At 43.2% G+C, this 26,787-nt stretch overlaps 1 protein-coding gene across 4 annotated transcripts in view; it reads right to left on the reverse strand.

The window, feature by feature from the left end:
- ADAMTSL1 (ADAMTS like 1) overlaps positions 1 to 26,787 on the reverse strand; it is a 373,405-nt gene that overhangs the window by 103,728 nt on the left and 242,890 nt on the right. For all 4 annotated transcript variants that reach the window (XM_064490187.1, XM_064490185.1, XM_064490186.1 and 1 more), the window contains 2 exons: positions 18,410 to 18,563; positions 16,421 to 17,540 (listed from right to left, as the gene is read on the reverse strand). In XM_064490187.1, the coding sequence (XP_064346257.1) occupies positions 16,421 to 17,540; positions 18,410 to 18,563 (1,274 nt within the window). The remainder of the gene's footprint in view (positions 1 to 16,420; positions 17,541 to 18,409; positions 18,564 to 26,787) is intronic.

Consider the following 26,787-nt stretch of genomic DNA (forward strand, 5'->3'; position numbering starts at 1 on the left):
GTTGAAGTATGTTTTCCTGTCCAGCAGAGGGAACTGTTAAAATGAAGTGTATAAGGAAGCTCTGGACCACCTTTTGGTATTTCCAGAGACCTTCCCATTGGTGATATTAGACATTCCAAATGGAGACGTAAATGCGAGCGGGGGGGGGGGGGGGATGAAAAGACTGTGAGGAAGGAAGTGAGAGGGGCTCAAGATATTGGTCCACTTCCCCCCCCCCCCCCGACAATTTATTAACTCTCTATATTCTGGTCATTTTTCTCTGCATAGAACTATTGCTCCTGCCTGATCTCATGCAGAGCGTCTAAGCCCCACTCCCATGCTGGGCCTGAACCACCTCAATTATTTTAAGTTGGGCTTCACTTTTACAACTGCATCAGTTCCTCCAGGCACTGGTGCTACTGAGCGAGCCATGATGCTCTCTGCCTGTATGAAGCCTGGAGAGAATTCCCACAAAGCTGGTGAAGAGAAGGGGGCAGGATCCACCACACTGGGCACAGAGCCATCAGGGCCTGAACTAGGTTGGGAATAATGGAAATGGAAAGGAAGGAATCTAGATTGTAAGCCTTAGCATTCACATTTTCTTTTATTCCATAAACTGTCTATACAAAGATAAAGAAGCTGAAGTATTTGCCTTCATAAAACAGTTTAAATATTGTCTTAGGACAAAATCTATGTGTGACAAAACCTGAATTTCTCATGTATTGCGTATACTTATTGTTTTTATTCATAAAACTGAACTCTTTAGCTTAAGGAAGTACATAGTTATTTGGTGTTAGAGTCATTTCAAATAGGGTTTTTCAATCCAGTACAATTCAATCTGTCGTGTCTTGCATATGCCTGTAAAATCAGTAGATGGGACTCTGGAGGCTGCCACTAGGGGGAGCAATACTTCCAGAGAGGGTTCCAATGCAGGACTCTCTAGGAAACATGACGAGGCCAAGGAAAGGGCTTGCTGGAGAATGAGGCTTGCTTTAGGCTCTCCTATCTAGCCTGGCAACTAAGGAGAGAGATTCTTGGAAAAAATATTTTTTCTTTGTTTTTCAGGCATCTACTCTATTAATTTAATTAAATTTGTTGGTAGCTGATTTCTGTCAGCTTGTATTTAGGTTTCAGACTTGACAAGCCTGTTTTAGAATGCACAGGCACAGAAACATAGTGCTGCTTTCCAAGCCAAACCAGAAAGATTTCTCGGGTTGTTTTGGAATTTAAGGAATTAGAAGATGAGGGGACACGGAATGGGGCATGATGAAGACCTACATTGCACATAGTACTGTGGTCACATTAGGTAGATTAATACTTGCTGCTTTCGTCCCATATCCACATTCCTGTTTGGTTTACTGGGCTAAAACTTACTGCTTTATTTCTCTGGCCATTGTTCTTCGCTAGAAAATGAAGGAACATTTTTGCTTTTCTGGTGGCCTTTACTTGTGTCTTTGTGACAGCTTGTCTTCTCAAGCATTCTACAAACGAAGAACCATCTGAGAGAGTACAAATAATTGTTTTAGTTACACATGGAAAGTCCTTGTCATCCACATGAGGAGGATACAGACAAAGCACTTGTGGGCCGGTCCTACCAAGCACGAGCTCCCTGAGGGGATGTGCTCTCCTGCACTGGCCACGTACAGAGAGCAAGTATGCTCATTTGAAAAGGAGACCGCTCCGGGTGTCTAGAGGAAAGGCTCTCACAATCCTGTATGTGGGGAGCTATCATGATGCCTTCTAAATCCTTGGCTCAACAGTGACACCACTGTCTTCTGCAGGCCTACCTCTCACAGTACTGTCCACAACCCACCCTGTGAAGCTAGAGTAGAGGGGCAGGTTTCCTCACTTCAGTCAAGAGACATGGAATCGCGTGGTGGTCTTGGGCAAGCCTTTCAACCCTATGAGCCTCTAAGTTCCTTCTGCAAATTGAGGACCTCAGAGAGTTCTTGTGAGGATCACAGAAAGGAGTGAGCTAACTGTTTCTATGGAACTATTTCTAAGAAACAGTTTCTTACTGTTTTCTAAGTAAAAAAGCAGCAGCCTGAACATCAGATGCATCTAATAAATTAGTAATTTTTAATGGTACAGGTGGTGGTAACCTACATTACCATCTTGAAATTCTTCCTTGTCATTCCCAGTTGTCAGAGGAAAATTTCAAGCTCTGGACACAGAAATACCCATCTGCTCCATGGGCCATGATGTACCATCTCAGGCCTCTCACCCTAACAAATCATTCTTAAATCCATTTTAGGTCTCAACACAGGGCTAGAACTTGTATAGGTATATCCTCTCTCTTTAGGACAGTGTCTTCCTCATACTTGCAAAGTCACCTGCCTCACTTCCCAACACAGACTTGTCTTTCCACTCAAGGTGGCCTCTTTGACTCTCCTTGCACAGCTTTGGGCTAAATTCATGTTCTTCCTCCTGGTGATCCTTCCAAATTCTCCCCATTTCTTAAGAACAAGTTCAAGTTCAGCCTCTTGGGTTACCACAGTCCACAAGTATCCCTCCCTTTCCTGATCTTCCAGAGTTGTTCTGAGTTGTACTACAAACCCCTTTTCACTCTACAACGTTTCATTCCTTCAGTTCCACTGTCAACAAATAGTTCAAGGGCTGGGACTCTTATTTCTTTTATAGTTCCTTCTTCAGTATTCAGTATAGTGCTAGCATGCTGAATAAATACTTAATAAAACACCTGTGTAGTTACCTTGAAAGAAACGGAGCTGAAAATGATCATTTTGACAATACAGCTCAGTGGTTCAGAGCACAGACTCCTGGGCCACAGTGACTGGACCCCACCCCCAGCTGTATCACTCAGTCGCTTTATAACCTTGGACAAGTCGCTTACTTCTCAGGGACACAGTCTTCTCATCTATAAAATAAGGAGAATTACTGCCCTACCTAGGGCTGTAGTGATAATTCTGCAGGAGTTCAGGTATTCCAAGAACACAGAAAAGTACTTGACGTGTAGTAAATACTGTGGAAATGCAGTTATTATTATTATTTTCTTGTTGCTGACATCGCCATCACCATTATCACTCACTCCTCTTGTCTCAGCCTATGTATTCTGGGCACTGGGAGGAGCTGCTTTGTCATGGATAAATTACGGAGAAATGGAGGGTTTTCAAGAAAAAAATCCGTAAGTCAGGGCCATGCGGAAGGAGCAAGGGGTTTTCTGAAGGAGAGAGCAGGGCATGGGCCACAGAGTGTTTACCTTGGTGGTGGCACTGGGGGTGGGAAGAGAAACAGAGGACTGAGGCCACACGGCACACTGGGTTGGCAACTGCCTCAATTCTATTCTTGACTCAGGAATCTTGGAAAGAGGACAACTAGTTATTTCCATAACTGTTTTAACATTATTAACCAAATACTGAAATTTTAGAATACTTAAAAAAAAAGGCCAGAATCCTGCCCTTGCAAAAAAAAAAAAAAAAAAAAAAAAGTATGTCCATATTAAGAGTAAAAGAATGAGAATTGGAAAAAATTAGGCTTTAGAAGCAAGTAAGTTAAAGGGTACCAGGCAAAGAATATCAGCTCCAAACTCCTAGGAGTAGATGAGGTCTTTTCCTTACCCTGAAATGCAGATTTTTTTTTTTCCTGCTGAGGGTTGTCTAAGATTAGGATAATCAAATCTACCACAAAGGGAGAGTGGGAACAGGTATTTAGCAGACAAGTGTACTAGCTTTATTAATTTTATTCTATCATGTGACTAGATTGTTACTATGATCCCATTTTAGAGAAGAAGCAAAGTTTAGAGAAGTAACTTGCTCAGCGGGTGCAGGGACTCAGGAAGGGGGAGCGACCTTTGACCTTTTAAAAACTGACTATCCAAGCATCCACTGGGGTCTAATAGGAAGGCACGTGGTTTGGCTTTGTTTTTGGTAGAAGGTAATTTGTGCCAAGATTTGTAGTTACTCAGGGAAATGGACAATCACTAACAAGAATATTGTGGATTTTAAATAGCTGGAAGGCATGTGGTTTGGCCTCGTTTTCGGCTGGGGGATAATTTGTGCCAAAGTTTGTAGTTACTCAGGGAGATGGACAACCACTAACAAGAATATTCTAGATTTTAAGTAGCTTGAAGCTGGAGGACACAAAGAATGCTGTGAGAAGACGTTCTCTGTGAGCAAGAATTTTTTTCTAAAACCAAAAATTATAGTAGCCCAGAGACTTGTAAGGGAGAGCTTTGTTTTGTTCAGATATTTTGGGGAACAGATTTGAGGTTCATGAAGAGTTTCATATCACCATTTGGCGAGGGCAACTCTTTTTTTTAATCTTTGCTGTTTTTAATGTAATTGCCAACTAAAAGTTATTTAATGCCGGAAGCCCCATGATTGCTCCAGGTGGAAATATAGGAAATATTTCTGGAATGGGAAAGGCCACCTGACCACACATTCTTAACCCTGTCCTCACACTTTCTTCCAAACCCTTCAGCTTCCTTCCCTTTGGAAAGTCCTTAAGTCTTAATTTGCTAATACGAGTCGTTTGATTTGCCTGCTGGGTCATTCATTTCAAACTACAGACCCGGCATAAAATGACTGACTGGGTTTCTTATTTACCTTGAAGAGAGATCATCAAACTCCAGTCAGCTGCCACCTGCTTTTGTAAATAAAGTTTCATTGGCACCCAGCCACACCAGATGAAGTACTCTCTGTGGCTGCTTTTAGGCTACAATGGCCGAACTGAGTGGTTGAGACAGAGATAGAGAGTCTGCAAAGCTAAAATGTTTACTCTCTAGCCTTTGACAAGGTTAGTTTGCTGACCCTGACCTAGAACACGGAAGAATCTTCACTTCTGGTTTGTTTCAGTGTCTTCCTCATTTATACAAAAATGTTAACCACTTTTTCAGAACTCTACCATTTGCTAGGATCATTTTTCTAGAAGAATAAATTAACCACTAGGGGAATTTTTTGAGACCTTCTAGACTTTCAGAGAACAGACAGTGGCTGGTTGTCACTGAGTCTCGTGTCCTCTCATATTCTCTGCTTTTGATTCATGCTGGTCATTTCCATGACCTTGCAATGATCTTCTATACTTTTTTTTTTCTGGGCTAAGGCCAAACATATTTACTGGGATGGCTCCTTTTTTTTCTGACTTGCTATTCTTACACTTTTCAACTGAGAAAAACATTTGTCATCCCCATTTCCTTTAGTTCCATAAAGGAAACAAGCCAAACCAAATTGAAACTGGTTTCTCCTTCTCTCCCTATATCTGCCCAGCCTCTAGTTTTCCTATTATCTGTAAACTTAGAAACTGCATTTCATGTGCTTATGACTTTTACATATAGCATGATTCACAACTGCGGTTCTGAAACTGACCCTGGAGGCATTTTCCATCTGATTCCCTCTTCCATTCTAAGAAGTTTCCATCTGTGGATACTCTGTTGCCCAAGCTAAAGCCTTCCAAATACTCCTTAATTCATCTCCTATTCAACACTACTTTGGAACACTGTCCAAAGCTTTCTGGGAAGTATAAACATTCAGAGCATACAGATTTCCCTGTCCTACCCGATCAGAAATGCCAGCCAAAAATTGTCACTAGAGTAAAAGCATTCTCTCCTGTTGTCTGGATTTAGGCTGATAATTCTCCATCACACTGTGTTTTCCTAGACACCTTTCTATTTCTACTCTGAACAATTGACCAGGAGTCCCCCAAGTAAGAGTGAAGCTCCTGATTTTGAGACATCCTGGAAGACGGTTTGGTAAATTGGTCTCATATCTAAGTGATACTGATTATACAGTCAAGTGAATATCCACTGTGTGCCAGGTACTTTCCAGATATTATTTCTGTTCTTCACACCCTTGCTCTTGTGCAGGGAGGGTACGATCATTTTAATTTAACTAATGAGAAAGCCAACGTTCAGAGAGGTTAGAGTGGACTCATGTGGCTACTAAGTGGCAGAACTGTTATTTGAACCTAACCTGCTGTGATTCTAGCCTTACTGTCCTCTACCACTGCGGGCTGTCCTCAGTGTTTGCTCCTCCTGACGAAGGGGGTGGGGCGAGTGAAGTGGGCACACCCAGATCCAGAAGAGAAAGAAAGCAGGGGCAGGCTTTTCAGGATTAAAAGGCAGGAACTCCTCGGCATTAGCCTGCTCCCTAGGACTCCACATGGATTGGGTATCACCTCCGAGTCACTTCTCCACCCCTAGGAAGGAATCGGTATTTTCTTCAAAGTATATAGTTTCATAGTCTTTTTCATGTTCACCTGCATTCCTTTGAAAAATCTCATAACCATTAGGAGAGTCTTGTTTAAATGCTTTAAGACTTATATTAGCTGAGCTATGAGTAGACTGTGACTATCAGCTCCCTCTTGGACCAAAGGTGTTGACTAGCAAGCAAAGATTTCCCTGCCAGTGTGCGGCTGTCAGTAGTATTTAGATCTTTCTCAGAGGAAGGGATCAATCTTCATCCAGCTTTCCTTCCCAATTTGGTAATCCAGCTCCCTGCGCCAGTTTTGGAGAATGTGGCTTTTCTTTTCTGTTAAGAAGTTTGCAGTGTCCTTACAGTTATTGTTTCTGGAGTTGGATTCAGATGTAGGAGGACTGAACATGTATTTGTCCATAATTACATGAGCCTCCTGGTATCTGATGTGGGGAAGAGTTATGGACAAGATTTTTCAGCTAGGGTTGCTCCTTATCCAAACGTAAATTGGAGTTGGCTTTTGCCTGAACCTTGACTCAAAATGTAGTCAAGAGTAGAAGGACCCAAAAAGTGTTCAGTATTTATAAACAGTGACTGAAAAGCAAGGAACAGTTCAGCTTCATCTTGTTTGTGGTCTATGTATCTAAATACAAACGTGCACAGGCCATCAACACTGTAAACATACCCAGTTAGACACAAACACAGATGTGACAGCGACAATGTTTACTGAGTGCCTATTAGGGGTCCAGCACTGGGCATGTTTGCAGCTGGGTGCGTATATGTAAAGGTAGCACAAATGATAGAAGAAAAGGCTTTCCCTGAAACAGGTATGTCACAATAAAAACAGAAGCCTCACAAATTGGCAATCATCTGGCTAGAAAATAGAATGTTAATTTATGCGAGGTCTAGCTGACCTCCCACCTGCCCCACTGTGGCTTCTTTCTAAAACAGTGGCAAGTCCACGTATTCAACTAAGGTTAAAATCGATACAAAGAAACAGTCCCTGGAGCCAAACTGAATCTCACATCTCTGTGCTTCAATTTTAACATCTGTAAAATTGGGATAGTGACCTCAGAGGGTTATTGTAAGAATAAATGGGCACCTGTAAACACTAGAACAGTGTGTAGCTCCAAGCAAGTGCTCAATAGTTAGCAATGATGGTGAGGATGATGACGTGATGGGAGACAGGATGCCATAAGCAATCTACTCTGCACTTACTCAACAGCAGTGATTTGTAAATTATACAGCTGTGAGCCACAGAGCCTCAGGGTCCTAAAACTTCTCTAGTGGAGAACATGTGGGCAAGGCAGAAATGTTCAATTGGGAATGGGTACCACTCCAGAACTCTGCCATAATTGCACATTAGAGACTGGAAGTTCAGATTATGCAAAACCATGCAGACCACAGTCTCCAGTGATTAGGAAACCTCCCTCCCGATCACTGGCACTCATCATTCCTTTATTCATTTGGTCACCAGTTTCTTGTTCGTTATGTGTCTGCTATGTTCTGGAATGGTGGAGAAAATAAGAACATTCTTAAACATCTGCCCTTGAGGAAGCGTAACAACATCCAGAAGGTAATATACAAAAATAACTAATTCTAATACACAGTGGTAAGGCTGAGAGAGAGTATTACACAGAGGGTGCTATGTGGGTCGTGGAGGGGGTCATCTGACCCGGGCTTGAGGGGTAGGCTTCCTGTCAGGAAGGACAGGATTAGGCAGACAAAATGGGTTGGAAGTTCTAAGGCAAATTCGTCAACAGCAATTAATTGGACACTGCAGAAGGGCAGAACTTAGTGGGGTGAAGTGAGGGGGTCTTGTAGGAGATGAAACCAGAGAAGTAGGCAGATGTCAGGTGATAAGAGGTGCTTTATATCATGCTAGGGTGTTTGGAACTTACCCCAAGTGCTGGAAGGCCATGAAAAGAATTTTAAGCATGGGAGCAGCATGGACAGTTTTGCTAGAAAGATGCTCTAGTGGTAGAATGGCAAATGATCCAGAGGAAGAGTCAGTAAACTTGTTCTGGAAAGGGACAGATGGCAGATATCTGAGGCTTTGAGGGATACCTATGGTCTCTGTTGTATATTCTAGTTTTTGTTTATATATTTTTATTAACCCTTAAAAATGCAAAAGCCATTCCTTTAATAATCCTTTAAATAAATTGGGTTCAAATCCCAGCTCCACCACTTATTAAGTGCAAGAACCTCGAGCAAGTCAATCAAACAGCTTTGGGCTCGATTTCAATGGCTCTTTTAATGATCCTTTAACGGCCATTCTTAATAGTCCTTTAAAAAATGTAAAGCCACTGCCTGCCATCTGCCAACCCCTGGTCTCGATAAGGCAAATATAGTTAGGAAGCTGCTGCAATCCTCTAGAGCTGACAAAGGTAAACCATGTACAGGGTGAGAACAGAGGGCAGTGGAGGGGTGACAGAGCCACAGAGGGGCCAGAATGGTCTAGAAGTATAGGCAGACCTCATTCTATTCTGCTTCACAGGTACTTTTTTTTTCTTTTTAATTGAAGGTTCGTGGCAACCCCATATTAAGGGGTGCCATTTCCCCCAACAGCATGTTCTTACTTTGTTTCTCTGAGTCACATTTTGGTAATTCTCACAATATTTCAAACTTTTTTCATCACTATTACATTTGTTACGGTGACCTGTGATCAGTGTCTTTGATGTTACTCCTACAATTCACTAAAGGTTCAGATGATGGCCAGCATTTTTAGCAATAAAGCATTTTTAGATTAAGATATATAGGTTTTTTAAAAAGACATTAACACTATTGCATGCTTAATAGTCTATAACAGTGTAAATACAACTTTTATATGCACTGGGAAACCAAAAAACTGTGTGACTTGCTTTATTGCAATATTTGCTTTATTGTGGTGCTCTGGAACTGAACCTGCAGTATTTCCAAGGTATGCCTGTATTTTGGCTTGGAAAGCTGAATGGATGGGGTACTCTTTACTGAGATAGGGATTCGGGAGTTTAGTTTTAGAAATACTGACTTGACCTTCTTGTGGAGCATCTGGGCTAGAATGCCCAGTGGACAGCTGTACATCTGAGTCAGAAGAGAGATTTGCTTTGGTGCCAGATAATGAGTGTCACCAGCACACAGGGGACGCTGGGGCCATGGGATGATGAGTGTAAGTAGAGTGAGATACCTAAGAGGGTAGCTAAGAGGTGGGCAGAGGAAGAGAAATCCACAAAGATGCCAAGAAAGAATAATCAGAGAAGTAGGAAGAGCCAAGTGCGTGTGGTTTCTAAAGTAGTAAGAAACTGTTTTTAGGAGGAAGGGCTCAGCCTGCGCAGAATGTTGCTGAGAGCTCAGATGAGATAAGAAATGTTGTGAGAGACAACTTTCTTCTCTTTGAATAAACAACAAATAACTTTTTTAGGGGGACAGCACTTTATCCAAGAGAAGTGTATGTTGCATGCAGCCTGAGTATATGAGGTGTGCAAACAGAAGGCAACTCTGTAATACACTGAATGGAAGTATTAGGGCGGACTTGAAACATTCATAATTAACAACACTGGGGGGTTAATAAGATAGACTTCTGTACGTGAAATATTTCCAGGAAATAAACTGGCTACTTGGAGGGTATAATATTAATGTTATCAAACTACTCAGGTACCAATAATGCACTCAGCCCATGAAGTGAGGCTGCAAGACCTGTCACAATGCAGCAACATGGAGGAGCCAGTCAATTACGGATACACATGAGCTACGCGGATTCAGTAAAGAAAGCAAAGGGAAAATGAAACAGAGTTCTCTTGTTTTCTAAATCAACTGGCACACAGCTCTCCGAAAAGGACTTTCCAACTCACCCCTGATGACTGAGCCATGAAGTCCAGTCCTCTTCTTTGTATTCAGGCTGAACTACCTGACCACACTTAGTAATTAACCTCTAACCTCTAGCTGGTCCAGAACTTTTCTAGAAAATTGGCAGATTGGGAGTCTTAACTGCCACCATATCTATAGCCTCCATACACACACACTTCGTGGTCTCTCTCAAAACCTAGGTACTATAGAAACTAAATCTAACCCACATGCAAGCTGGTGGAGTCTGGGAAGGAGGCAAGAGGATGGGAGAGTGCTTGGAATTCCTAAGTGTCATTTTAGCATGGAATTCTGTCTGACTGGACCAAATCTTTTAATAGAAGTGATAGCAAGTGCGTAATTCTACTCAGAGGTTCACCTTTCTCCATTTACTCTCTCAGTTCTTCTTAAACATGTTCCTTGAACCCTGAGCCTCAGAACCACCTGTAGGGCCTGTTAAGATGCAAATGACCGGGCCTTACTGTAGAAAGAGTTTCTAGGGTAGGGTAGGATGGGGGTGTTTGCATTTCTAACAAGTTCCTGGTATTTACTGTACACACTGAATATGGGAACCCCTCCTCTATCTTCTTTTAAAAGTTTAGAAGTTTCAAGAGAAGTACTGGGACCACTGGGGTTTAAAACAGACGTGAGGCCCAAGCTGTTGCATTCTCCATAAACCCTTCACTCTGTCTTAGTTTCCGCGGAGCAGGGACCTTTCCTTATTTACCATCTCACTGTCTGGTGCCTGTCACTGTATCTAATGCTCAACAAATACTTGGAGAGTTGAAGGGACAATTGCAAAGGGCCCCTTACTAACCCCCCAGCTTCTGCTCATGCTTCTCTCTAATCCACTCACCACAAAGCAGCCAGTGTGAGTCTATAAAAATGGAAATTAGGTCATTTCGTTTTCCTGGCTGAAATCCTCCAAAATCTCCCTGTGGTGCTCAGACTAAAACCTAAACTCCCTTTCCTGGTCTCTGGTCACCCTCGTGGCCTCATCCCACACCACCTCTACCTTCTGCTTGCTACACTCCGACCAAGTGAACTCTTTTTGGGTTCTTTCAACACAATAAAGTCATTTTCCCCTTGGGAGGGGTGGGTGGTTTGCATTGCCTGTCCCTTGCCCAGAAACACTCTTCCTTCTGATGTCATATTGCTGGACGTTGGTCATCATTCAGCTCTTGGCTTATAGGTAATCTCCTCAGAGCACCCATCTAACGTGGTCACCAGATCATTCCTTATCAAAGACCTGTTTTAACTTTCTGCCCAACACTTTGTTGTGTGCTTTTCTGTGTTTATTGTCTTGCTTCACACTCATTCATTAATTCATTCACTATTTACTAAGAACCTGTTTAGTGCCAGGTACTCTTCCCAGCACTGGGGACACAGCAGTAAAGAAAGTCTCTACTCTTATGGACAGGCAATCAACATGTAAATGTGGAATATGTTAGATGACAATTAAATTCTGTGCATAAAAGAGCAGAGTTAAAGAGTTAGAGAGCGATGAGGAGTGTTCTTTCAGATAGAGGGATCAGGGAAGGCCTTTGTGATGTGTGCCCTCTGAGCAGATATCTGAATGCGTGAAAACTGCAAGAGAACATGGACTTCTACTTCATTCACTATAATGTTTCAACAAATAAGTATGTATCTAACATGTAAGAGGTAGATTAATAAACACCTATGGAATGAACAAATATGCATACCTCTCTCTTAGCACCTCAACACTGCAATCACTTCTCTGGTTTCCTAACTAGTCTCATTGACAGTGAATGAGCCTCCTTTTTCTCCATCCCTAGTATCTAACATAGGGTCTGGCTCAGAGTAAGCACAGGAGAGTTTGTGAAGTAAAGGAAGAAGCAGGGATTATAAAGAACCAGTCTCATAATACACTGAGGGACATCCTGTAAACTAGTGTTTGAGAGGCCGACATGTGCTTCAAAGAATCATGTGAATTCATTTTAACTAGTAAATTACATATATGATGATATGAATAGTATCTGAATTGTGAGTGGTTCTGCAAACCAGTTTCTTTCAAATCTAGCTCTGGCATATTTCAAAGCCAAGAAGTAACAGACTTCAGTTTCTTTCTACCTTGACCTATCTTGCTGGCTCGGGCTACTTAGAATATACTTTAATACATTTGCAAAGTCCTGTAGACCAACAGCCAGCCGAAGCTGGCAGACTCTTTCAGAAAGATGGATTTGGGTACTAAGCAAAAACAGACTAACTGAAGTATCACACTGGGCATTTCAGCACTTCTCTGTTCGAAAGTAAATGAGCATTTCTGAGCTGCTACCACAGACAGTAATGATGACAAGCAATGAAACCCAACACAAAAGAGGTCACCAACAGCCCAGAGCAATGCAGTCCCAATGGCAGCTCTGTGCTTCCTGCGTGCTCTGGGCAGATACATCCACTTCTTTTCTCAAACAGCACTTGGAAAACTGCAGAGAAAACTAAACTTCAGCATTATTTCTTACTAGCCAGCTAAGCAAAATGGAAAAATTATGATGTGAAAGATCAGAAACAGAAATCTCTTATTTTTCCCCACTGCATGCCATTAACTTGCATTACAAAGCTCCATCAAGGCTACAGGTAGGAAGAAATCATGATAGTGGTAAAAAACGGAAAACTGTTTGCCCATTTCCCCCCACCATGTGCTTTCCCTCTTAATGTTATCCCCACTCCCACTCTGACGAATGTCCTGGTGCTTGAAGACACAGGATTTGCCCTCTCCTCTCCTAGGTCTAGAACTTTTCGTAACTTTAGCACCTGACCGCCATGTTTGTTTTTCTAGCTGGATGCCACTGAAACTTCTTCATCTTAAAGCCGTTAGACTCTTAATGCCCATGAAAGTGAAAATTAAAAGGCAAAAGTCATATTTCTAAATGGTATGTCAAGAATGATTGTTATCCTTTAGATTCCTAGGCCAAAAAATTGTTCATTGATCAAAAAAGTACTTGGAAAACACTGCATACTATACCCACTTGGAATATCACAACACATGTTGTAATGCTTAGAGTTAAAAAGTGGAGAAACTAAAATGATATTCAATTGAGGGGTAGTTAAATGCATTCAAGAAAAGTAATCAACTGTTAAAAAAGGTGATACATACTACTCTGAAATGTCTCCTAGACATGTTGTTGAATAAAAATCAATTCAAACTTCTAAACATGAGTAACATCCCATTAAAAAACATGAATCCTACGTGTGTATATGTTTTATATGTAACACAATAAAAGACATAACAATTCCAAAAGGATGTATACCAAATTATTAAGGTTGACAGCCCCTGGGGAATAGAGTTGGGGGCATGAAGGAGACTTGCATTTCTGCTTTATAGATTTAGGTATTATTTGAATTGTTTTATAGCCTCTTTATTACTTTCATAATAAAAAAAGAAAAAATCAAATACTATATTAAAATAATAGAAGTAAAATCCAGCAGTAAATACATCTGTTTAGCTTTAAGTGAGGTCGTCCCCACTGATTCCTGCGATCAATGAATCTCTACTTTGTAGAGCACTCAGAAACAAATTTTTCAACAAATCTTGAATTACTGTGCTCAAGGCAGTCCCCACTCTCCATCAACACATGGGTTTTAACCTCTGTGACCTTCTGTGAATGAGCAAAGGTGGTAGATGGGACCTCGGGGATGATCTGCTACAACTCCCTCATTTTAGAAATGAAGGGATTAAGGCTGAGGAAACTGAAGGGGTTTGACAAGACAAGCCTGAAGCCCTCAATCCTCATCTAACTCCTTCCACATCTTCCCTAGTCACCAGGTGACATCAATGGCCCATGATCCTTGATTTCATAAAATAAGCTCTAGCACTCAAGGAAATTGTCGGGACCTCTGAGGAAGCCACAGACTCAATGTTCTCCCCGTAGTTCCAGGCAGAGCAGAGCCCTGATCGTCCCCTCCCCCTTCCCAATGGCCTGCCTTCTCCTACAGCTTTTTGGAGGAAGTAGGCTCTATTCAAAGGAAGGGACCCTGGAAAAACCTGGTAAAAAAACAGCAGGGGTCTTGAGGCAACTTGGTATCCCTAGTGAAGTATAGGAGATGCGTGCAAACATGAACTTTTTCACGCAAAACAGTAAGAGCTTGAGTTGGGCAGGACTGGGTTTGAATCTGTTCTTTCGATTCTGCCTTTTACTAGCTACCTAACAGTGGTCAACTTCTTTAATTATCATGAGCCTTGGTTTCCCTACCTCTGAAATAGGGATATCTGCTCATGTGTTACACCTTGCAGTGGACATTAACTGAGTTGATGGCTATGGAAGTTGCTAGCATGGGGGCACAGTTACATTACTTAGTAAAGAAATATTAATCCCTATGTTCTTCACACAGCCCACTGCAACTCCTTTCGATCTAAATAGTACCCATCCTGGGCAACAGGCCCAGGTAATACACATAAAACAGTACCTATACTTGAGAAACTGGCTGGCGGGAGGCATGCATGATTTGGGCACAATAGGTGTGACTGTGCAGTGACAGAGGTGAGTTCCACTGCACCATGCACCTGAGCACCAGGGTACCACTTTCAATCAGAACCCATCATCCTGGGGTCTGACACCGGCACTGCTTCTCCATGACCCAGTGGCCTCAAGGGGATTGACTGCAACTTTGGTCTGACTCACAAATTCCTTACAAAGATTTCTAGAAAGAACTGCAGGGATCTGATCAAGCAGTTAAGGTCATCAAGGAAAGTATAAGCTGGGGACCGAGAAGCAAACAACAGGAGCGGTTACCATCCCAGGCTCTCCAGGCACATTGTCTGCATCCAGACCTTGTCTTCAGTGTTTATATGCGAGTCCAACACCAGTGCCTCAGCTTTCTCACTACCCATGTGGTAACAATAATGGTACTCACTCCACAGGGTTTTTTTTTTTTTTTCCCATAAGATTAAACAAGGTAATACCTTTACAGCATTGAGCACAGTGTCACAGAAAAAAATTCTTAGATTGTTATTAAAGCTATTTGATCTGTAAGTACTCAGGCTGAGAGGCACTATTATTGGCATTTCAAAAGCACAAAAGACATGGCAGGACAGATACAGGTCACAATTTGTTCATTAAGTCTCAGAAGAGTGGACATCAAATCTCAGTAGAGTCCAAGGAGTACTCTTTTGGAACCACGTAAATCTGATATTGAATCCTTGGTCTGGCTCTTACTGAAGTGTGATCTTCTGGGAGCTCCTAACCCTCAACCGTCTATGCGAAACTGGAGGATAATGTCACTCTTGCAGTTGACAGTCAGGAGAAATGCAGCAACATATAAATAAATGTGGCATTCTGCCTGGCACAATAAATCCTGGCTTCTTTCCCTCATTACTCAAAGCCAGCAAGCTAATGAAAAAGATTAGCTGAACAATAGCATTTCAAAGTACATTTAATGAAAACAGCATTCTCCATGGATTCAGAGAGGATACAAAGTTAAAATGAGGACTTTGGACTGGAGGACCTTAAAGGTTCCTCTCTCATCCATAGTCTACCCTTTTCCCATTGGCTGTTTATCTTATTTTTGTCACATATCTTGGCTCTGCCACCTAATAAATATGATCTTCAGCAAGTTGCTAGACTTTCTTTCCTCTTTTGTAAACCTAGTTCTTAGGACTACTGTTAGAAGTTGGTGAGATAAAGCACAAAAAGAGTTTACACTTGCCTGGTAGATAGTTACTACTCAGTCAATGCCAGCTTGTTGTCAGGGCCACTATAAAGATGAAAAGAGGATGTATGTAGGAAGCATGGCATGCTGCTTGGCACATAGGTAGTATTCAGAAAATACTGTCATTATTATTACTTCTTCCATCACTATTGATTTTACATTGTGAATGGCCATAGCCCAAGGAAACCAGTAAGTAATACATGCTGTCATCCCAGTAAAGACATATCAAAACAGAGCTACCAAGAGATACTAGAATACTTAATCACAGGTCTGACCAGGAATAAAACCTTTCTGAAATAAATAGTCTTGTCCAGTCCAGACAGAGGATGGGTTCACCCACGGGAGCAAAAGAAGCTGGCTGCACTTTCTCCCCAGCCCTGGGGGACCACACACATGGAGACAGCATCCTGGTGTGTAAGCTTTTCAGCAGTTCATCTCACAAAATGGTACTGTAATAATATCTTGGCCTGGAATGATATCTTTCTGCCAAAAGTTCAAAGCTATCCAGAAAGTATCTCATTAATCTTTGGGAGCCTATAGGGATTGGGGTTGGTAGGCATTCTCACTATTATTACCTTATAAAGATGAGAGCAGAAAGTTTAGAGAAATGAAATACTTCGTCTTTGTTGCAATGGTCTATCAGTGCCGAGAGAGGGCTTGAAACCCAGGATGCAAGCAATCTCTGAGGCCCAGTGCTTTAAGCCAAAGCCTTGGAAACACCTTGAAGGAAGAATGAATAGGTGCCTCCCGCAAAATGTGGCCCCTTGCCCTCCTCCCTTCCCAGCCCAGGTAACTGCAGAGCTCACCTGTTGCTGAACTGAACCTCTTCTCCATTCCTGGCCCAGCTGATGGTAGGCTTTGGGTTGCCTATGGCCTCACAGTGCAGAAGCACACTCAGTGTCCCGCTGGCCAGGGCCACAGTCTGCCCCAGGTGGGTGACCACCTCGGAGGCTGAGAGCTGCTGGGCGGCTGAGATCTTCCGCAGGATGACGGGCTTGCGGTGTGGCCGGCGAGAGCCGCCCCCTGCCTCCCCGGTGGATGAGGTCCGCAGGAAGCTGCTGAAGCCTGACACGTGATTATGAGGAGTGATCGCCACTGGAGGAATCCTTCGCTCAGGTGGCTTGAGGAGCACATCCTGGTGCTCTAGGTGGCTGCGGAAGATCTCCTGGGCCAGCTGGGCCACCAGGTGCTTGCTGTAGATGTCGCTGAGCTCCTTGGGTTGCTGGGAGAGGTTCCGGAGGATATTGTCCAGGCGCTGCTGATCAATCACTATGGCGAAGGGCACAAGGGCCTGCTCGGCGTTCTGGTCCTCCTCTGAGGACGTGTTCCTTTCCGTGGAGTCCTGGACCTCCCACGAGGCCAGGGGCTCTCCAGGCCTATCCCTCTGCTCCAGCAGCCGAGAGACAAGGTCATCATAGCGGCTCCCAGCATCAGCAGGGAGACTCCGCTTCTCAGTCTTGCTGCCGTTGGAGAAGATCCCGTTCTGGTGTTTGTGGGTCTGCAGGGTCTCCTTCGGGCTGGCCTTCCTCACTGCTAGGGCCTCCTCCTCGCTCCTCGGGCTCAAGGGCCGGGTTACCAGCTTCCGGTTGCCTCCAATGAGCTTAATCACAAACTGCTCCCGGGCAGGTCCCACTGAGCAAGTGTAGATGCCTGCATCAGAAGGCTTGAGGCGGTGGATCATCAGGTACCCAAAAGGGGCCATGGTGACATGGGCAGAGCTGATGAGGTGCTGGCCGTCTTTCTCCCAGGTGATGAGGGGCTTGCGAAAGCGCCGCGTGGGGCACCGCAGCACCACTGTGGTCTTGGGGAGCAGGTAGGCAAATCCCCCTACAACGAAGTGCAGCTTCCTCTGCCTGCGGGTCTGGATGTATATCTTCCTGGCTGCTGCGATGTGAGGACTGTGCTTTGTGGATGGCCGTCCGGGCCCTGGAATGAAGCAATGAAAGGGAAGCCAGATGGATGGAGAAGGAATATTGGACAGCAGAGAAATAGGAGTGAGGTGCAGCGATGAGAGAAGACAAAAGAGAGGGCGAAGAGAAGAGAAAGTGAGATGTTGGGACAAAAGAGAAAAGAGGGAAAGAAGGCACTTCAGAGTTTGCTTTGTCCAGGGCCTTCATCTACCACCTTCTGTTTTCCAGGAGGAACAGGCTACCAGCTGTGGACCATCAAGCTGCTGCCACCATCAAACCCTCGAGAACTAATGGGATGCACTGGGGCAACCTGCTATCAGCCTGTTGGGCTTTCTACCCCTAAAAAGCTGAAATGCAAGATTCTAGATGGAGGGTGATCCCAGGGGAAAGGCAGTTCCTCTCATTAAAGGGACTTTAAAAAAAGAAAGAAAGAAATCGCTATCATAAAAAGAGGCAGAGGACAAGAGAAGGAGAATGTCTTCCTTTTGAGTCCTGCAGAGCACCAAGGCACAGATGTACATGGAAGAGACCCGAGAAGTGTTATGCCTCTGCGGGTTAATATTAAACAGAACAAATCTGTTTAGAGTAGTTTAAAACCCTGGAGTGGGTAACATTAGACTTCATTAGTAATATGCTGACTCCAGCTTCCAGATCTCCATCTGCCAGCAAGTGAACTTTGCTCTACCTCCTGCAAACTGTTTTTCCAGTGAAAAGGAGCATCCTGCCTGTAATTAAGATTCCTTTTCCATCTCCAGCTGAGCTTACCAGCCTATTGCCCTCTGTGGGCTTTACTGACCATCTTCCGTTTGTTGGTCTGGGTTTAGGGAAAGCTACTGCTCTTGGCTCTGGCCGTCTCCCTACCCCCCCAAGCGCTGGTGTACTCACTTGCACAGGTGGCCAGCATACAGGGCCTGATAGACGAGGAGAACGGCAGGGGAGGGCACAAGGAGGAATTGACAATAGTTGAGACCCCGGTTTTCAGCACCTTTCGGCAAATGGCACTTCGAGTCTGGGTGCCCTCCCCGCAGCTCGTGGAACACTGGTGGGGAAAGAAAGGCCAAATGCTTGTAAATGCAGGAAACTAGAGGATAATAAGTTTTGTAGGGCCTCTCAAATTCACCAAAATATGAGAAAAGCAATAGCAACTGGGAGAGAGAGAAGTATTAATTATGTAACAATGTAGGAAGACACATCCACATCGCAGCCAGGTTCTAGTCTAAGATCTTGCACTCTCACATTTCCTGTGGACATTTCACCTGCTTTTATTTTTATTGGGCTGGGCTTTAGAGTTACACATAGAGTCCTGTGTTCAAATCCTACTTTGCTATTTCACTAATTGGCAGGTTACTTAAATTCTCTGCATCTGTTTCAAACTTCTTATACTTATTTTGCAAGACTGGGAATTCATGTATTTTATGAATATATGATATGATATATTGTAAAATTGCACACATGGAAATGACATTTAACTAATACTAATCCCTTTCTCCTTCCTTTACAAAAGAACACTATAATATTCATATGTCAAGTATCAGAGTTGTTATGCAGCTACTTTGTTAGGGGGTGGGGTGCTAAATGGTATGAAACAGAGATGTGCAAGATGGTTCCTAACCTCCAGGAGTTGGCATCAAATAATGGGAAAACACCGAAATCACTGTTAAAATGAAATAGCATATTAGGGACACAGAAATCAAAACCATAATGAAATACCACTTTATAGCCACTGGAATTTCCATAATCAAAAAGACAGACAATAGTGTTATTATTATAAGTGAGGATGTGGAAAAATTAGTGCCTTCCTATATTGCTGGTGGGAATGTAAAATAGCATGGCCCTTTTAGAAAATAGTTTGATAGTTTCTGAAAAAGTTAAACATACATTTGCCCTATGACCCAGCAATTTCATTCCTGGGTATCTTTCCCAAGAGAAATGAAAACATATAGCCACACAAAGACTTGTATGCAAATGTTCATAGCAACATTATTTAAAATAGCCAAAAGTGGAAAATAAGAAGGGGAGAAGCAAGATGGTGGAGTAGAAGGACGCTTGTAGCTCACCGTCTCCCACAAATACACCAAAACTCACATCTACGGACCTACTCAGCCAACCAGAGCACCTGCTGAACTCCAAAAGAACATCACCATCTTTGAAAGACAAAGACGCCAAAAATCTGGTAGGAGAAAAGGAAAAAAGAAGAAAAAGCAAAACAGTGCAGGACCGGTCCTACGGGGAGGGAGCGGCAAAGGATAACTGGCGCTCGTTCGCTGGGTCTCCCCTCTCCAACGGAGAGGCCAGCAGGATGGAAGGGGAGCCTCCGAGACTCAGATCTGCCCTGAGTACCTTTGACCGACAGAACTGAGTCAAACGGGCACAAAGGATCCCTGCGACACCCAGGACACCCAGCCCAAGACGCGAGCAGGCAGATTGGGCCAGGACAGGCCGCCCGGGCCGGGCGGAGGACTGGGGCGGCTGTGTGCCATGGCTGGTGGGGGATACAGAGCAGAACAACCTCGGTCCCCCATAAATTGCGAAAAAAAAGCAAAGCAACACGGCAGGTGTGCCCTGGGGGGAGGGGCGCCGTAGCCTTTGTCTCCTCAGACCTGCGCAGCCATTACTGGCGCTTCTCCCGAGAAGACAGGCGGGGCGGGGCCACGGCCGCCACCTCCTCCTGTGCGCAGCGCCCGGGCGGGGGAGGGACCGAGCCCTGAATCCGCACCCGGGTGTTCCACAACCTCCTAGGTAGGACTGAGATTTGTTTATATCCTGAGGCATATAGGATCTTTCTGTCCTGGCACCTCAGAGAATTTGCACCACCAAGACAAACAAGGAGCTGAGATTTGGCATGGATCAGGGGCCCGGCGGTTCCGCGGACTTCCCCAAGCCCGCCTTCAGAGCGCCGACCTGAGGCGAAGCAGGCACTGCACAGAGCAGCGGAGCGACTGGCTCCAGGAGAGGGCGGGCGGCCACCCCTACCCACCCCGTCCTGGCAAGAACGCAGCACCTAACCACGGTGCTGGGAGGAGGCACAATCCACCCACCTGCCTCCCCCGCCCCCAGCGCAGCATCTGAGTGCGGCATCGGGAGGGGGAGTGACCTGCCCGCCCACCGGTTAAGAGCTCAGCTCCTGACCCAGTGTTAGGAGGGGGTGCGATCTGCTAGTGGACAGCCACTGGGGGCAGCACAGACAAGGGCATCAACAGAGGGCCTCTGGAAACAGTAAGCTGAGTTCGTGAAACAGGGCGAAGACACAAAGACCTCTCAATAAAATCATTAAGAGCACACCGTCTTCAGCAGAACTAGATAACTGATACTCCTTAAGCCACAGTACCAGAGAGATATGAGCAATATGAAGCAGAGGAACCACTCCCAATTAAAAGATCAAGAGAAAGCCCCTGAAAGCACAATCAAGGAAATAGACATAGATGGCCTACTAGATCAAGATTTCAAAAAAGGACTGATCAAAGTACTGAAGGAACTATGTGTTTAGCGATATTAAATATGTCAAAAATGAAATAGAAGCTATAAAGAAGAACCAAGTAGAATTAGTAAACTGATTTGCTGAGATCAGAGCTGACCTAAAGGCTGTGCAAAGCAGGCTAGACAATGCAGAAGAATAGGTGACCTAGAAGACACGGCAACAGAAAGCACCCAATCAGAACAGTTGAGAGAAAAACAAATAAAAAACAATGAAAATAATATAAGGGACCTATGGGATAATATAAAGTGTGCCAATCTACACATAATAGGGGTTCCAGAAGAGGAAGAAAGAACAAAGGGGATTGAAAAGGTATTTGAAGAAATCATGATTGAAAACTTCCCAAACCTAAAGAAGGAATCAGATATCCAAGTACAGGAGGCTCAGAGGGTCCCAAACAGGAAGAATCCAAACAGACCTACACCAAGACATATCATAATCAAGATGGCCAGAGTCAAGGATAAAGAAAGGATCCTAAAGGCAGCAAGAGAAAGACAAAGAGTGAGTTGCAAGGGAACCCCCATAAGGCTCTCAGCTGATTTCTCTACACAGACACTACAGGCCAGAAGGGAGTGGCAAGATACATTCAAAGTCCTGAATGAAACAAAGATGCAGCCTAGGATACTCTATCCAGCAAGGCTATCCTTTAGAATAGAAAGAGAGATAAAGAACTTCACAGACAGGCAAAAACTCAAAGAGTTTAGCAACACTAAACCCATGCTAAAAGAAATATTGACACGTCTACTCTAAATAGAAAAGAAGCAGGATGCTACAAAATGAGAAACTCGTAAATGGAAAGGAGATAACTGCCACGAATTACAAAAAGAATAAACACAAAATTGTAAAAGAAGACATCTAAATAATTAAGAGTGGGAGAGGGAAGCAAGGAAAGCCACTGTGGAAAACAGTATGGAGATTCCTCAAAAGACTAGGAACAGACTTACCATAGGACCCAGAAGTCCTGCTCCTGGGCATCTATCCAGAAGGAACCCTACTGCAAGGTGACACCTGCACCCCAAAGTTCATAGCAGCACTATTTACAATAGCCAAGACATGGAAGCAGCCTAGATGTCCATCAACAGATGACTGAATAAAGAAGATGTGATACATTTATACAATAGAATACTATTCAGCCACAAAACCCGACAACATAATGCCATTTGCAGCAACATGGATGTTTCTGGAGAATGTCATTCAGAGTGAAGTAAGCCAGAAAGAGAAAGAAAAATACCGTATGAGATTGCTTATATGAGGAATCTAAAAACAAAAACAAAAACAAAACAAATACAAAACTGGAACAGACTCATAGACATATAATACAAACTTGTGGTTGCCAAGGGGGCAGGGGGTGTTAAGGGACAGACTGGGATTTTAAAATGCAGAATAGATAAACAAGATTATACTGTATAGCACAGGGAAAAATATACAAGGTCTTGTGGTGGCTCATAGCAAAAAAAAAATGTGACAATGAATATATACATGTTCATGTATGACTGAAAAATTGTGCTCTACACTAGAATTTGACACAACATTGTAAAATAACTATTATTCAATAAAAAAATGAAGAAAAAAAACAGCCAAAGTGGAAACAATTCAAATGCCCATCAATTGGTGACTGGATAAATGAAACATGGTATATCTATATAATGGAATATTATTCTACCATAAAAAGAAATGGTCTTTTTTTTATTTTTAAAAATTATGATTTTTAAAAATTATAGTTGGTTTACAATGTTGTGTCAATTTCTAGTGTACAGCATGTTTCAGTCATATATGTACACACCTATATTCCTTTTCATATTCTTTTTCTTTATAGGTTACTACAAGATATTGAATATACTTCACTGTGCTATACAGTAGAAACTCGTTGTTTACTTATTTTATATATATAGTAATTTGTATCTGCAAATCTTGAACTCCCAATTTATCCCTTCCCATCCCGTTTCCCCCCTGGTAACCGTAAGTTTGTTTTCTACGTCTATGAGTCTGTTTCTGTTTTGTAAATAAGTTCATTTGTGTCATTTTTTTAAGATTCCACATATAAGTGATATCATATGGTATTTTTCTTTCTCTTTCTGGCTTCCTTTGCTTAGTATGACCATCTCCAGGTCCATCCATGTTGTTGCAAATGGCATTATTTTATTATTTCTTATGGCCAAGTAGAATTCCATTGTATTAATATACCACCACAACTTTTTTATCCAGTCATCTGTTGATGGACATTTAGGTTGTTTCCATGTCTTGGCTATTGTAGTGCTGCTGTGAACGCTGGGAAGAAATGTTCTGATAATGTGCTACAACACTGATAAACCTTTGAAGACATGCTAAGCTGAATTTTATAGTATGTAAATTATACCTCAATAAAGCTATTAAAAGAATTAAATAACAATAAAATAATTTAGTAAAAATATAAAACTAGAAGACGTGAAGTATTATAAAATTAACACTAACAACTGGTGAATGCTTATTGTATACCAGTGGTTTCTGGCCTAGTCTTGATGATGGCTGAAGTCTGGACGGGTTTAGAGAACCAGGGCTATGCATGGGTGGCAGGGAAATATCCAGAATCAGGTAGAAGAGTTCAGTGCACAAGTTCAAGGTAGGCTTGAGGGCAGAGCTAAACCAGCTTGACTGAACAGAGGGGCCAACTGGAGAGTGTCAGGAGCTCAAGAGGTAGTTTGGGGCCAGACATTGGAGATGTTTAATTTTCAGACAGCATGTTTGGAACTATTCCATAAGGCAATGAGGAGCCATTAAAAAAGAGAGGAGTGAAATGATGAAAGAGGTGTTTTGAGAAGGTGAATCTGGCAACGGTGCCTGAGAGGGTTGGGAGTAGGAGACAGACGGCAGGCAGGGATGTCAGTTAAGGACGTTAAGCCACAGTAGTCCAGGCTTGAGATGATAAAGGCTTGAACCAGGGTCATGGCAGTGTGCCACGTTAACTTGAAAAATGACAGCAAAAGCCTCCAAAATACTATCTTCTATTTCTAAGTTTTATATGCTAGCCCATGGAAATGAACTATTTCATGCAATGCACTTTGATTTCTACCACCCTGAAAGACACTTAAGATGAAAAATATGGGGATGAGAATCAAATCAATTGCTTTTGTTCCCTGATGATGGTGGATTCCAGATTCCACCCACCCCTTATTTTCTTGTAAATGACAGCATAGCACCAAATCCAGGGATCAGGTGGGATGGAGGTAAAGAGCCTGGAAATTTTAAAAGCATGGTCATTTCAGTGCTGCCAAGGAGAAAAATGGAAAAATAGACTGGCTGTTAGAAGATCAGTTTATGATTTTGGTCCAGTTCTTTCTCTAGGCTCAATTTCCACATCTCTAAAACAGGGAAACTACCCTAGAGCCGGGTTTTCAAACTCTGTTCTTTAACATGTTGAGGAAATGATTTAGTGGCTTCTCGGGTGATCTGGAGACCCAGCCACTGGAGATCCGGGACCCCTTCCCACACTTCAACCAGGACAGCTTTGATTTGTTCTGTTTTATATTTCTGGCTTCATAGTAACATTTCAGTTGAAAAAAGGGTTTTGTGGCTTTAATTTTTAAAAGAACAACTAGGCTATCGGCTCTTCTAAGTTCCCTCTAGCTGCAAAATTGACTATTCTGACTTTAACTTCTTTCATAATTTTGGGAGGGAGGAATTTCTAGAAAAATATGATTTAAAGATATTTAATAGCCAATTTTTTTCCAAGAGATGCAAGTGTTTCTTTTAAAGAAAAGAAGTAAGGTCTTCTGAGAGGTCTTTTCTCGGCATAGAATCTGAAAGCAATTTTATTTAAGTGTTTAAAACTTTGGCTTAATTCTGTCTCTGAGGGAGTCTGTGCAGTAACCAGGAGATTAAGCCCAGATAGCTAAGGATGCAAAACACCCATAGATCATCCAGGTCTTCCTCTCTCCAGGGGGAGTTGTGTGGGGGTTGTGGAATGAATGTCTCATCCTAGCCAGAGGGCCAAGGGCAGGGATGTTGGGATGACAGGCCCACCAGAGCCTCTGTGAAGACCCCCAGGAGCACTGTGTTGTGACACCAGCTTGAGTTTAATCCTAGTGCATCAGTGATTACTTCCCACCACTCCCAGCCCCCTCTCAATGTTTGGAATTTCCATTCATCTATCCAGATAATGCAGACCCGAGTAACATTCTTTGGATGATGGCTAACTATTCCTAGTTCCCCAAATGGAACTTCTGCCACCTAGGAAGACCAGCAAAGCTGGTGGGGGGCCTCGGCCACGACCCTGGGTTCAGCCAGTCAAGTTAAGTGCTTTCTTTAATTTCTTCTCCTTTTCCTGACAATGAGGAAGGATGGAAAAAAATCGTAACAATAAGAATGGTTAACTTTTACCAGGCACAAAGGACTTTATACATATCATTTAATTTAAGCCTCCCAATAACCATGTTAGTAGACACTATAATCATCTCCAATATTTAGCAAAGCACAGTAAGGCCTAGAAAGGTGAAGTAATTAGCCCAAGATTATACAGCCAGGAAGTGGCAGAGTCGGGATTTGAACTTAAGTTTGCCTGTCTTTGAGTCTGAACTCTTCACTACACAAGATATTGTTCTAAAGGTCTCCTTTACTTAAGGGGACTCATGGGCTTTCAATGCAGCCACCTTCTTCCCTGACTGCCTAATCACAAGGGCCAATCCTTCAGATTTCTGCGTCCCATATGCTCAGAGGCCACAAAACTCGAGGAACACACAAGTGCAATGACACACACAAGTCCGTTCATCAGCATGCCACTCATGGACGTTGTAGACTTAAGAGAGCCACATCTTTTCCAACATGCCCCCAAGAGAGCCACTCACCTGGCAAACACATCAGTGCTCTCTCCCGCTCCGCTAGTTTCCTTATGATTTTTTAATATACGATCCCACACCCCAAATCAACAGTCTGTGGAAGAACTGTCACTAACATGTTCATGCATGCTCATACACATACACCCACACACTCATCCCACACACTTTTAATCTTCTATCCCTCTGAAATAAAATTGTTTCTAAAAGATGAAATAGTAATCACCTCCCTTCTGTTCTGAGACACGTGGGGGAGCTTCCATCAGAAGGCAATTTTACCGCCTGATTATAAAACCTATGGTGACGTGGGTTGACTATCAATGCAGTGCCCTCAGTAGGTACCATCTGATGACCTTTACATGGGCTGATAAAATACGGGGCAAGAATTCTCAGAACGTAGGTTGAAAGACGGGGCATCTTCATTTTCAGAGGCAGCTTTCCCTAATGTGGAAGCAAGTGTCTCTGGGACGTATTTCAACCAGCAGCAGCTCCCTCCCTTGAGCTGGATATCATACAGAGGCGGCGATGAGATCAGCGAGGCCAATCCAGATGCTTCTATGCAAGAAATGGGAGGGTCCTGAACCTGGTTTTGACACAGAGATTTTCACTTCAGGCCTAGTAATTCTGTTCTTGGCTAAATCTGCTTGTGAGGCAATACTTTCAGGGGGATTTCTTTATGGAAGATACACAGGTCTATGAAGCAGGGGGGAGTTGTAGGTAATTTAAAGAAGGAAGCGAGGTGGAAAATAAGTTGAAGCTGGGTGGCAACAAATTAATTTATGCTTGTGTTAGAGTAGGGATGATTTAGAAAAGTAGGTTAGTTGGGGGTGTATCCCTAACTCTGAGGTAAGTCAGGAGTGGTAAGGCGGATGCAGTCATCTCCCCAAATGCGAGGCAGCAGGGGAAATCAAGTTCTCCTGCTGGGAAGCTTCTGACGATTGAGAGCCAGGAAACTGACAGGAAAGAGGCAGGGTTTCCTT

The sequence above is a fragment of the Camelus dromedarius genome, chromosome 10 (assembly GCF_036321535.1).
Source record: "Camelus dromedarius isolate mCamDro1 chromosome 10, mCamDro1.pat, whole genome shotgun sequence".
NCBI lineage: Eukaryota > Metazoa > Chordata > Mammalia > Artiodactyla > Camelidae > Camelus > Camelus dromedarius.